At 44.3% G+C, this 12,523-nt stretch overlaps 1 protein-coding gene across 1 annotated transcript in view; it reads left to right on the top strand.

The window, feature by feature from the left end:
- LOC106137418 (baculoviral IAP repeat-containing protein 6) overlaps window positions 1-12,523 on the top strand; it is a 53,642-nt gene that overhangs the window by 37,536 nt on the left and 3,583 nt on the right. The window contains exons 40-55 of the mRNA XM_060949323.1: window positions 2,368-2,452; window positions 2,750-2,934; window positions 3,606-3,707; window positions 3,847-3,997; window positions 4,627-4,769; window positions 5,566-5,766; window positions 6,202-6,453; window positions 7,612-7,758; window positions 8,207-8,457; window positions 8,874-9,078; window positions 9,336-9,550; window positions 9,802-9,972; window positions 10,365-10,557; window positions 10,971-11,133; window positions 11,367-11,484; window positions 11,979-12,099. Coding sequence (XP_060805306.1) covers window positions 2,368-2,452; window positions 2,750-2,934; window positions 3,606-3,707; window positions 3,847-3,997; window positions 4,627-4,769; window positions 5,566-5,766; window positions 6,202-6,453; window positions 7,612-7,758; window positions 8,207-8,457; window positions 8,874-9,078; window positions 9,336-9,550; window positions 9,802-9,972; window positions 10,365-10,557; window positions 10,971-11,133; window positions 11,367-11,484; window positions 11,979-12,099 — 2,703 coding nt within the window. The remainder of the gene's footprint in view (window positions 1-2,367; window positions 2,453-2,749; window positions 2,935-3,605; window positions 3,708-3,846; window positions 3,998-4,626; window positions 4,770-5,565; window positions 5,767-6,201; window positions 6,454-7,611; window positions 7,759-8,206; window positions 8,458-8,873; window positions 9,079-9,335; window positions 9,551-9,801; window positions 9,973-10,364; window positions 10,558-10,970; window positions 11,134-11,366; window positions 11,485-11,978; window positions 12,100-12,523) is intronic.

Here is a 12,523-nt window from a genome sequence, read left to right as displayed (position 1 = left end):
AGGATATGAGCACTTCTACAGAAAGTCCGGTCAGAAAACCATTTTCTGACCTGGGAAACAAGCAAAAAAAAAGACGGTCAGGTACATTAACTGACTATACAGCAGATGAGTTGTCTTTTGCTCTCTGGATTTGTCAAAATGGAGATATTTGACGCTAAGGGCTTTCTTGACAAACTACGAAGGTTCTGCACAGCTTCCTTCGTACTACAAACTGTTGAAAGCTAAGAAGAAATGCTATCCGGATACGTCTGATATTGAAGTAACTGAAGATGGAGCAAAGGTGAAATTGCAGTCATTACTGAATTTGACTGTACAGAGGATCCTGCAAGTTGTTGGCGAACCTCTAAATCTCCCAGATGGACATCTAAAAATGACCAGCAAATGGGGATTCGACGGATCTTCAGCACAAAGTAATTACAGACAGAAAAGCGGGCAACCTGACTTCGATGATTCATCAGTATTCATGACGAGTCTTGTGCCATTAAAGCTTGAGTCTGACAATGTGCTGATCTGGGAAAATCCAAAACCTTCTTCCACGTTTTACTGTAGACCAGTGAAGTTTCAGTTCGCAAAGGAAACCAGCGAATTCATCAAACAAGAAGAAGCTGCGATGAAAGAAGAAATCCGAAACCTGACTGTGTCAAGATGCGGGGAAGTCGAGATCAGTCATGATCTGCACATGACGATGATTGATGGCAAGATAGCTACAATCATCACCGATACTCCATCTGCAGCGACTTGCAATATATGTCTGGCAAAACCCAGTGAAATGAATAACTTACCAGAAGTATTCTCAAGACCAGTTCGGGATGAGGTGTACCAGTACGGACTCTCTACACTTCACATGTGGATCAGAAGCATGGAGTGTCTATTGCACATATCGTACAATATGGACTTCGAGATGTGGTGTGCACGAGGTGAAAATAAAAACCTCAAGAAAGCAAGGAAGGATTTCACGCAACAACAATTCAAAGAGCAGATGGGACTCTTGATAGATATTGTTAAACAGGGCTTCGGAACTACGAACGATGGCAACACTGCAAGAAAATTTTTCAGAGAATACCAGAAGAGTGCACAGATTACGAAGATTGATGAGAATCTCATTAGGCATTTCGCTGTGATCTTGCAGGTCATATCCTCTGGGAATGCCATCAACATCGAGAAATTCCGGGAATATTGCAGAGAGACAGCTGAACTTTTTGTACACCTCTATCCATGGTACAATATGCCAGCAAGTGTGCACAAGCTGCTCATACATGGGGCTGATATTTGCCGACATTTCTCTTGTCTGCCTATTGGAATAATGTCGGAAGAAGCATCCGAAGCAAGAAATAAGGAATTTAGAAATACAAGGGAGCAACACACTCGGAAAATGGGAAGGATTCAGAATAATGAAGACATTCTTCATAACTTTTTAATAACTTCGGATCCATATATATCACACATCAGGCCAAAGTATGCAAAATTCAATAAATTAAAATTATTTTCAGAAGCTATTGACTTATTAGAATCAGCGGTAGAGGAAGAAGCAGAAATGGAGATCGACGAAGTTTCAGTGGATAAGACAAATCCTTTGGAATAATCATCTCTTTAGTGTGCACAATATCACAGCTCTTTTCAGAGCTTTACAACAGCTCTTTTCAGAGCTCTACAAAAGCTCTTTTCAGGGCTACCATCTATATCTTCATATTTCTTGGGCAACATAGTCAATATCTAATGTATAAAATTCTCGCACGGTATAAATTTTGTGTGCTTGTCGCAAAGGTCTTGCTTTAAAAAGATAATCGTTTCATCATTAATAGTATGAAATTTCATCTCAATCAAAAATTTCATCGTAATCCTGACCTCCCCCCCAGCCTTCGTATGATCAAGTACGGGTATTTTAAAAGACTCCCCATCCGCCTCTGAACGGGTCACGTAGTATGGGTACGGTAATTTAGTTTATGATGCCTATATATTTAATAAGGAAAATTTCCAAGCGCTGTGGACGCCAAAGCGGCAGACATATGAATATGACTTCAAGGTATAAAATGTTGAGAATTGTGCGGACTATAACGCCTACTAGGCCCTGCCTAACAGTATTACCATTTCAAAGATTTTTATGATTATTACTTTTTCTCCATACAAAAAAATAAACAGTATTTTTTTTAAATATGAAAATGCACTTTTTAGCAAAAACCTTATTAACAAAAGTCAAAGCTATTGTTAAAAGGAGTATGTAAAAAAAAAATCAGCGTGATAGCTGCACTTTGATCCCTAAGTCCACCATATACGATTTTCGAACCAGTGTGCGACATGATAAATAGACGTCGCGCGTGTCATTCGGGTCTGGACATTTTTTAAATGAAACATTTTCTTTTTTTTTAGTTTTATGTTCGATGTGCTACATACGACCGGAGTTGTTTAGAATGTTACTGGAACACATGGATATACCATTGGACAACGATGAGAGGTAAGTTCATTTATTCATTGTCATGATTAATGGATTATTGGTAAAGTTAGTGGTATTCAAAAAAGAAAAACAAAACTTGTGAACTGTTAAAATACATTTCATTATCATGACGCGTTTTTGAGCCTTTGCGTGGTCAGGTGATAAAATTTTCGTTGCACTTGTAGTAGATATCTTGCTTTTGGTGCGTTCGATAAATGCCGATTGAGATAAATAATAAAATTTGGTTGGAACCAGCCATCTACGTGGTTTGGTCGGATGGTCAAATGGTTGATGTTATAACTTCACCTCTTATTCCAGCATGGAAGGCCTTACGGACGACACGAAGAGTTCTCCCCTGGAAAGATCAGCTCCATCGGCGTGCTCGGCGTGGGCGGTGTCCGGCTGGCAGCTGCAGACGGTGGGCACGTGCGCCATGTCGCCGGCCGCCACGCTGCAGCTGCTGCACTGCCGGCTGCCGGGCGACGCGGTGCGGGCGGTCTCAGGTCGGTGTCTGTCACAGCTGCAGCACGGCGCCAGTCGCCGGCCGCCACGCTGCAGCTGCTGCACTGCCGGCTGCCGGGCGACGCGGTGCGGGCGGTCTCAGGTCGGTGTCTGTCACAGCTGCAGCACGGCGCCAGTCGCCGGCCGCCACGCTGCAGCTGCTGCACTGCCGGCTGCCGGGCGACGCGGTGCGGGCGGTCTCAGGTCGGTGTCTGTCACAGCTGCAGCACGGCGCCAGTCGCCGGCCGCCACGCTGCAGCTGCTGCACTGCCGGCTGCCGGGCGACGCGGTGCGGGCGGTCTCAGGTCGGTGTCTGTCACAGCTGCAGCACGGCGCCAGTCGCCGGCCGCCACGCTGCAGCTGCTGCACTGCCGGCTGCCGGGCGACGCGGTGCGGGCGGTCTCAGGTCGGTGTCTGTCACAGCTGCAGCACGGCGCCAGTCGCCGGCCGCCACGCTGCAGCTGCTGCACTGCCGGCTGCCGGGCGACGCGGTGCGGGCGGTCTCAGGTCGGTGTCTGTCACAGCTGCAGCACGGCGCCAGTCGCCGGCCGCCACGCTGCAGTCCGCCAATCACACGAGAGTAGTACAGCATGACTCAAATTTTATTAGTTGACATGTGCCAACCAAACCTTTTATGTTATTCTGTTAGACTTTAACTTTTTTTTGTTTTCAGAATTCAGCGAAACAAAATTAGCACAAATCAAAGAACAGTTGGGTAGCTCTAGAGAAGATGTTCAAATGATGGACGAGAAGGAAGCAAGCCAAACCAGGACTGGTAAGTGCTGAAATTTGCAATACTTTTACAAAATGTTCTTCTATTTTCATGTTTGAAAAGTAAGAAATTATGTCTATCATTTTGTTTCATATCCGAGATAGATGTTTCTAGTAGAAATACGTTGCTTGTTTCGTTTCAGATCTACCGTCAATGCGTCGAGTGTGCCAGCTGGTAGACTGGATGCGACTACTGTGCGTGGAGAGGAGACTGAAAGACTGGCTCGGCTCGGAAGGCGCCGTGTTCTGGAAGCCGTTGCTGAGGCTGCTGTGCCATCCCAGACCTCCGGAGAGGTGAGACTCTATATCTGTCTCCAAACTATTTGTTCACATCTATTGTCAACGCGTTGAGTATTCCAGCTATACCTGTGAGATCCATTTAATTTTGACAGTCAATTTAGTGTTGCACCATAAAGTTACCGATGCAATTTCTTACGATAATTGATTTGAGATCCTAATAACTAAATTGATTCGAACTTATTGATTTAAAAATTATAATAATATGATAGATAGATATAGGTACTCCTTATAATCATAATTATAATCAGCCTTATAGCTCCCTGAGTCATTTCCCTGTGGATTTCCTCATTCCTGATGGTTTCACGTGATAACAGTAGAGTAAAGAAGAGGAAGAAAGCTTCCTCTACTTTACTCTACTGTCTTCTTGAGAGAGCTTTATGTAGTTCTTGTATCTTCCTCGTCATAGTTTGCAGAGCAGCCTAGAGCTTTATGTGTGTAGTTTGTTCCGCCGTTTCTTCTACACATGCGCTTTGGAAGCGGTAGTAGTTATAATCAGATTTAAGTGGTGTGATGTCAATAAGTGATACTTTGTATCCAATTTTGAAAATAATTCCATTCTATTCTATGCGATTAACAGCAAGATCCTTAATAAAACTCCAGTAATTTTTTGTATTGATTTTCAGCACGTGGCAAGAAGCCGCCCAATACGCGCAGTTGGAAGAGAACACGATCCGATTGTTTGCAGAGCTGACGGTCTGCCACTCTGCCAACCAGAAACTATTCGCGGCCACGTTGCATCATATCCTAGAGACGTTGAGTTGTGTCGGTAAGTTTTTGTGTTTAATCATTCAATCCTTCATTCAATGTTCAAATCATTCAATTAGGTATGATCATTGTAATGGAGAGTTTTGCTTTGTATTGTTGAAGTTTTCTGTAATTGGTTTTTGAACTTTGTGTTAAAGTAATGACATAGGTTTAATTTTGGATTTTTTTGTGATATGGTATAAGAGTTCATTTGATAAGTAATTTTATTACATTTACTGATAAGTCTTTTTTATATGCAAGTCCAAAAATATCATAAATTAGTAGATATACCTTAATGTGGGAAGACCTAGATGACGGTACCTTGATTAAATCGGAGACGTTCTGTCGAAAGCTTAGGTCAAGAGTATCTGAGATTGACAAGTTTTATGAAGAGAGTTATGAATGTGCTTTGATAGAAAAAAATATGCAGGATGGTAGTAATTGGAAAGATGTGATCTTTGCCTACTCTACCGAGAAGAAGTAAATAAATGATTAAAAAAAAAGGCAAGTTGTCTCCCTGTCTTAAATCAAACTGCATTTCTTTTCATATTTACTATATTTTCATACATACATATTATTACGTTTATATTCTTGGCGGAGACATTTAGCTGTTTGGCTTAATGATAAAATTGAAATTTAAATAGTGACAGGTTGCTAGCCCATCGTCTAAAGAGTCCTAAGTTTATAAGCCTATCCCTTAGTCGTCTTCACGACATCCACGGGAAAGAGACGAAGTGGTCGATAACTACACGATACTCGTATTAACAAGGAGAGCTGATATCGGTGTTGATCTCCATTTGAGTGTATATGACGTGCAGGTCCGGAGGGCATATCGGGGTTCACGCGCGCGCTGATCCTGCGGCTGGTGCTGTCGGACGAGCGCGCGCGCGTGGCGCTGCGCTGGGCGGGCGCGGGCTGGGGCGCCGCGCCGCGCCACCCCGCCGCGCGCCACCACGCGCTGCTGCGCCTGCCGCTGCGGCTCAGCGTGCGCCAGCTGCTGCAGGACCACCGCCCGCCCAGTCAGTGCACTACAATACAATACTATACAGTCTTAATTATGTATTGCATCTAAATAATATAATACAATGCGGTTTCTAGAATTTGACAATATGTATAATGGCGGACTTTACCCAATTGAGATTTCTTTCAGTCGACCAAATTAAATAGGAATATCCCATATCAATAAGGCAACGTAGATAAAAAGCATTGAGGATGTGTTAAAGTAATTATTTCAATTAGTCAAGAAGAGAAAAGAGTAATTCATTAGTTGCTTCCAATAACAATGTTAATCCTCAACTAATGAATTTTTTTTTTCTTTGTATAATATTATGCTATAGCACATCTACAGTTTTATCACTAGCGACGTACTGATCTTCTATATTGACTGCTTAAGTTTGACCTCACCTTCGTATGAAAATCAAAAAGAGATATATTCATTTATTCATTTATTCCAGTGCCGCTTATCGACGATACCGCCAAACTGCCCACCGGCACGAGCGGCAACAGCTCCGGCGGGTCCGTGCTCCGCAGCGCGTCCGACCCCGCCATCATGACGGTGTACGACGCCTGGGAGCTCACCATGGCCGCGGCCAGCGCCTCCAAGGACAAGAGGGTCAAAGACGTCAAGAACACGTCCCTGAAACAGCAGAACAACAAGAAGAGGCAGTCGAAGACCAACGACGCGTCTGTCATGTCTATCACTGATGGTGAGTGTCTTTAGAGTTGCTTTCATCAGCTTTGGTAATCACTGGATCTCCCCTGGCCTCAGTCAGCGCCTCCAAGGACAAGAGGGTCAAAGACGTCAAGAACACGTCCCTGAAACAGCAGAACAACAAGAAGAGGCAGTCGAAGACCAACGACGCGTCTGTCATGTCTATCACTGATGGTGAGTGTCTTTAGAGTTGCTTTCATCTGCTTTGGTAATCACTGGATCTCCCCTGGCCTCAGTCAGCGCCTCCAGGGACAAGAGGGTCAAAGACGTCAAGAACACGTCCCTGAAACAGCAGAACAACAAGAAGAGGCAGTCGAAGACCAAAGACGCGTCTGTCATGTCTATCACTGATGGTGAGTGTCTTTAGAGTTGCTTTCATCAGCTTTGGTAATCACTGGATCTCCCCTGGCCTCAGTCAGCGCCTCCAGGGACAAGAGGGTCAAAGACGTCAAGAACACGTCCCTGAAACAGCAGAACAACAAGAAGAGGCAGTCGAAGACCAAAGACGCGTCTGTCATGTCTATCACTGATGGTGAGTGTCTTTAGAGTTGCTTTCATCAGCTTTGGTAATCACTGGATCTCCCCTGGCCTCAGTCAGCGCCTCCAGGGACAAGAGGGTCAAAGACGTCAAGAACACGTCCCTGAAACAGCAGAACAACAAGAAGAGGCAGTCGAAGACCAACGACGCGTCTGTCATGTCTATCACTGATGGTGAGTGTCTTTAAGAGTTGCTTTGTGATTTTAGTATAGTGATTTCTGATGTCAAGAACACCTTGCCGGTGACAGGTTCTGTGGTTGCCGCCTTCGAAAGAGTGAAAGGTTTACCGCTTGCTTATATCTCGCGCTACATAGTATCGATGTCCTGAAAAAGCTGCTTAAGAAACTTTTAATGGGCTCTGATCGTGAATCATTCATCAAGTTCCCGGCAAAACGAATTCACGACTAATTGAGCCTTCTTTATTACTTATTTTGCGTTTCCATAGTTTAATGATGCATATAGATATACAATACATAAACATAGCAGTGATACACCTAATGTTATAAAACGGTATACAACATTGTAACATAATCTGTATGTTACCTTTATAGCAAGAATGTTATAAAGGTACTTACATACCTCATACACGTACTCATGAATGTTATTTGTTTTCAGAACTAATAGAGACCACGATCCTGGTGCAAGTGGCGGGTATCGAGGGCTTCGTGCCGGCCAGCAGTACGCTGGCTCAGCTGGCGGCCGCGTCTCCGCACGTGTTCGGCCCGCACTTGACGCTCACGCTACATTTGAATATCAACGGTGGTTAGTAAACACTAATTACATGTTCATAATGTATGTTTCTACCACATGTGTATTCTTTTAATGGGCGATGAAAGATAATTTGTATTTGTACATTTATAATAATAATAGTAGTAGTAAATAAATAGTCAAATGTCTAAAACAGCAATTTTCAGATGTTGTTCTGAGTCCGTAAAATATTGATCTACATCTTGAAGCTTGCCTGACTACACGGTTTCTTAATATTGTGATTTGTAGCTCTCAAGCGTGTATTTTCATGTCAAAGTCTGCGAAGCCTTTTTTGACTATAAATTGTGAGTTAGAACATGAAGCAACGCCAGACTTCGAGTACCCCTTATTTTATTTTCAGAATTGAAGTGTATTATAATAACGATATCGCTCAATCGATTTGATAATGAAAACTCTTGACGACTAGCATCTTATTTCATGTGCATACCTGTCGTTGGTGCAGCAGGACCTCGGTGGGAAGGCGGGTCCAGCTCAAACGCTCCAAGCAGCCAAAGCGCCAGCACGCCCCCCAGCCCTTGCCCCGGGCCGGCCGCCGCGTCCAGCGCCGTGCTGAAGGAGTTCGGCGCGTGCGGCGGGCTGGCGCTGGTGGCGGCCCGCCTGCCGCGCCCGCACGCGCCGCCGCCGCCCCCGCCGCAGGCCACGCATCACCATCACGACCTGGACTGGGTCAAACTGGACGATCCTTATGCCGAGGTAGGTCAATGTTATATAAAGCTGTGTGATTGATCATGTTTATGCTGATGTTGCTTCTTAAAGATTTTACCTGTCCGGCTGTTTATTTTTACATACATATAACCACGTCTATATCCCTTGCGGGGTAGACAGAGCCTACAGTCTTGTAAAGACTGATAGGTCACGTTCAGATATGATTGAGATTCAAATAGTGACAGGTTGCTAGCCCATCGCCTAAGAGAAGACTCCCAAGTATATAAGCCTACCTCTTAGTCGGCTTTTACGACATCCAAAAGAAAGAGATGGAGTGGTCCTATTCTTTTTTGTATTGGTGCCGGGAACCACACGGCACAAGTTTAATAATTATTGTGAAACAATATTAAATTCTTTATGCCTTCAGTAAGGACTATTTTCCTGATTAAATAATCGATTTGTAGGAGGTGGTAGAACTGGTGAACAGCGGCAGCGGCGGCGGCAGTTCCGGCGAGGAGAGCGGCTGCGCGGGGGTTCCTGCGCACGCGCTGGTGGCGCTCGGGCTGCTGCTGAAGCTGCCGGGGTACGCGGCCGCGCTGTTGGAGGGCGGCGGCCGCGCCGTGCAGCTGCTGCGGCTGCTGCTCGGCGTCACCCACGACGAGGATGGCCGTGAGTGTTCAGTGCACCCCTGAAGTGTTGTGGCTGCTTCTAAAGCTGCCAGGTTACGCGGTGCTAATGCTAATGCGTCAACAATCATAGACGCTCGCGCTGACGCTAATTTAGACGTTAAACCTATGCCTTTTGCTGCAGTTTGCTGCGGCGATATTTAGCAGTTGAGGTCAACATTATCTCACAAAAATATCTCCTAGGAATCACCTGCCATGACTCAATAACTCGATACTCAAATACACTTTTTCGTTTGACAGGAAGCATCATAGTCGGCGGGGGTAACAGCAACAGCGTGAACGGCAACTGGTCGCTGGGCACATTACCGTTCAGGGTGGTGTCTCAGCTGCTGGAAGCGGCACCACTGACTTCCCCCGAAGGCAGGGAGCTGCGGCAGTCTCTGCTGACGCTGGGCGCCGTGCGGCTGGTGCTGGCGTGTCTCGCCGTGTTCTCCCACCATCATACACCGTGCGATGTGAGTGACTTAACCAAATTATGGAGGTCTTTATCAGAGAGTCTAATGTCTTTTCCAACCACCTCATTACACGAATTGTTTAATTACTTTGTGAATTGTTTAAGCTGTCAGCCTCAGTTAATTTTTACTCTTGTCTACAATCCAAAAAGGTCGACAACATTTACAAAAATATTTAATAATAATTTTAAAACATGACCAGGTGGATCAGAGTACGGATCGATATTAAACACGCTTGTGTTTTCCTTTTACAGAATAGTCAAACCTCCAACGGGTCATCGGCGAGTAAGTCCGAGGAGAAGAGCCAGCAGTACTGGGCCAAGGGCACCGGGTTCGGCACCGGCTCGACCCAGCAGTCGTGGAACGTGGAACAAGCGCTGGTGCGCCAGAGGACGGAGGAGGAACAGGTCACGGTGTTGTTACAGGTACGTAATGAAGGATTACGGGTTTAGGGATTTCTTTTTCCTCGGGACTTACTCCATTTTCTAGGTGTGGTTAAAGGGAGACAATACTCGCATTTTTTTCGATTGTTGTCTTAGGAGGCGATTAGTTCAAAATTCTTGGAGTAAGTTAAGGATATCTTAACATCAGTTTGCTAACAAGAGACTTAATCAATAAGTAAGGTATTATTGGATTGCTATCGTTAGTGGACACCGGAAGAAAAAAAGTTGGAACGAACTTTTTGCTTACGTGTCCGATTTTTACTCAAAATCGTCAACGTAGAATGGTATAAAATGGGCAAAATATAGTAAGTAATAACTAGTATGTATTACTAAAGATTTAGATTATATTTACTAATTTTAAGTTATGTGTTTAGGTGTTAGCGTCATATATGAATCCCGGCGAGAAATGGCCTCCCGAAGAGAGTCCACAGGAAGAGACGTCGAACAAGAGCTCTGAAGAAGAGGAGAGTGAGAGTGAAGACCACAACCTGCCGCAAGAGTTCATTGATCTCATCGCGGGCAGCTCGCTGGTGCCCGCCATCTGCTCATATCTCAGGAATGATTCAGGTATTTTAGATTTTATCTTTATTTGGGAAGGAACAAATTCCAATATCACGAGTGTAAGACAGTATTAACTCTTTCTTCTGATCATGGTCTGTTCACGATGTAAGTGATATTTTCGCGTTATTTTATATGATATAAAAAGATTTTGGAAAGTATTTGTTTGTGTCAATAGGCGAAAATAGTTTGACTATTTTCTATTTATTAGTGCTATATGTGTACAGAGTCACCAATATTTATTAGGTTCACGTAGAGACGAACCAATAGTCTTTTTAGCCGAGGACTGCTGTCACAATTATTGCTTTACGCGACATTTTCCTCGTGAGGCAACATTGCTCGCTTCATGTGGATTACTAGAGTTGAAACTGTTTAATGCGTACGCACAAACGTTTCTTAACAAAGTTCCATTAATTTGTCAGTGTTGGACATGTCGCGCCACATCCCGCTGTACGTGTGCGTGCTGCGCTGCGCGCGCGCACTGCAGGCGCTGCGCTGCGCGCGGCTGCGGGCGGCGCTGCGGCCGCTGCCGCGCCTGCTGCGCCAGATGTCGCGCACCACCAACTCCTACGCCACCAAGCTCAGGTACGTTTGGTTACATTCATAATTCAATAAAGTCTACGACCGTTTTTACCCCTCCAGCGTGATATGAACAATCATTGAATGAAAATCGGGGTGTGAACCGCGTGCCAAAGTTAAGACTCACAAACCATCATACAACTGACTTATTTCTATCCGAAGGGACTAATTGCAATCATATTTAAATATAATTTGGTTTACCAGAATTTTTAACAAGTAAATATTTTGTTTTGTTACAGAATGAGTAAAAAGAATATATTCGGTAAAATGACGTATAGCCAAAGATTTAGTACTTCAAGTAATTCAGAATTATCCGAAGAAGACGAAGGATTAGCGTCGCTAATAGCAGATATACAGGTAAAATATTTATATTCCGCATAACTGTAAGGATTAAATTGAATAATATTTACTGGTTTTAAATTCGTCAAAGTACACATTGATCCATTATTATTTAAAATTGACGATTGAAAAAAAATTAGAAGGCACTTAAAGAGTATAGACTATTAATATGTTGTAACAGTCGCCTTACCCACGAGGGGAAGCTACTACGCATGCAAAAAGAACCGCCTACTGACTATTTCACAATGTGCAGATTCTATTGGTTTTGGCAATTTGTTGACTCATACGACATTTCATATTTCGGAACCTGAGGCTCATACCAGTATCATCGGAGGTTGTGAGAACGAGGGACATGCTTCTGATTCGTGCTCTTAGATGCATGTGCTGAAGGCTTATTATTTCCTGGGGTTTTGCGAGCCGCTACGTGTATGTGAGAGCGTATGACGTGGTATCGGCGCGGCGACTTGTGATATTATTGGCGTGACATTAGTTGTGTTCTTACTTGTCCGCAGGCGACGTCGGCGCTGATGTGCAGCGGCAGCGGCGAGCTGGAGGCGGGCGGCGGCGCGCGGCCGCTGGGCGGCGCCGGCCGCGAGGCGCGCTACATCGACCTCATGCGCACCATGCAGTTTGGTGAGCTTAATATATGTGTTTACTCGAAGATCTTGTTCTATATCTGTGCAAATTTCGTGAAAAACAGTCCAGTTGTTTTGTGTTTATTTGTTACAAATATGCAAATATACAAACATAAATCTTTTCGCTTTATAAATAGTGTCGATTAAATTGTGAGTTACTAGATCTGAAAAGTACAAAATATAAAATTTAGAAATATTGCAAGGGTGCAAGCATCACCTGTAAGAAGAGCGTAGAACAGACAATGGTAGTAGGTATGTAAAACAAATACATATGTTTCTAAAATAGGTACCACGTGGCAAGCACATTAATGCTTTAATGCAAACTTTGATAAGGTTGCTGCGGGAAGACACCACATGTAATGCAGGTCATTATTAGTTAATTTGGAAATGAATTTTTATAGTCCACCTGTCCCCCCACCATA

Source organism: Amyelois transitella, chromosome 18, assembly GCF_032362555.1.
Source record: "Amyelois transitella isolate CPQ chromosome 18, ilAmyTran1.1, whole genome shotgun sequence".
Taxonomy (NCBI): domain Eukaryota; kingdom Metazoa; phylum Arthropoda; class Insecta; order Lepidoptera; family Pyralidae; genus Amyelois; species Amyelois transitella.
This window is presented reverse-complemented; position numbering and strand designations above follow the sequence as displayed.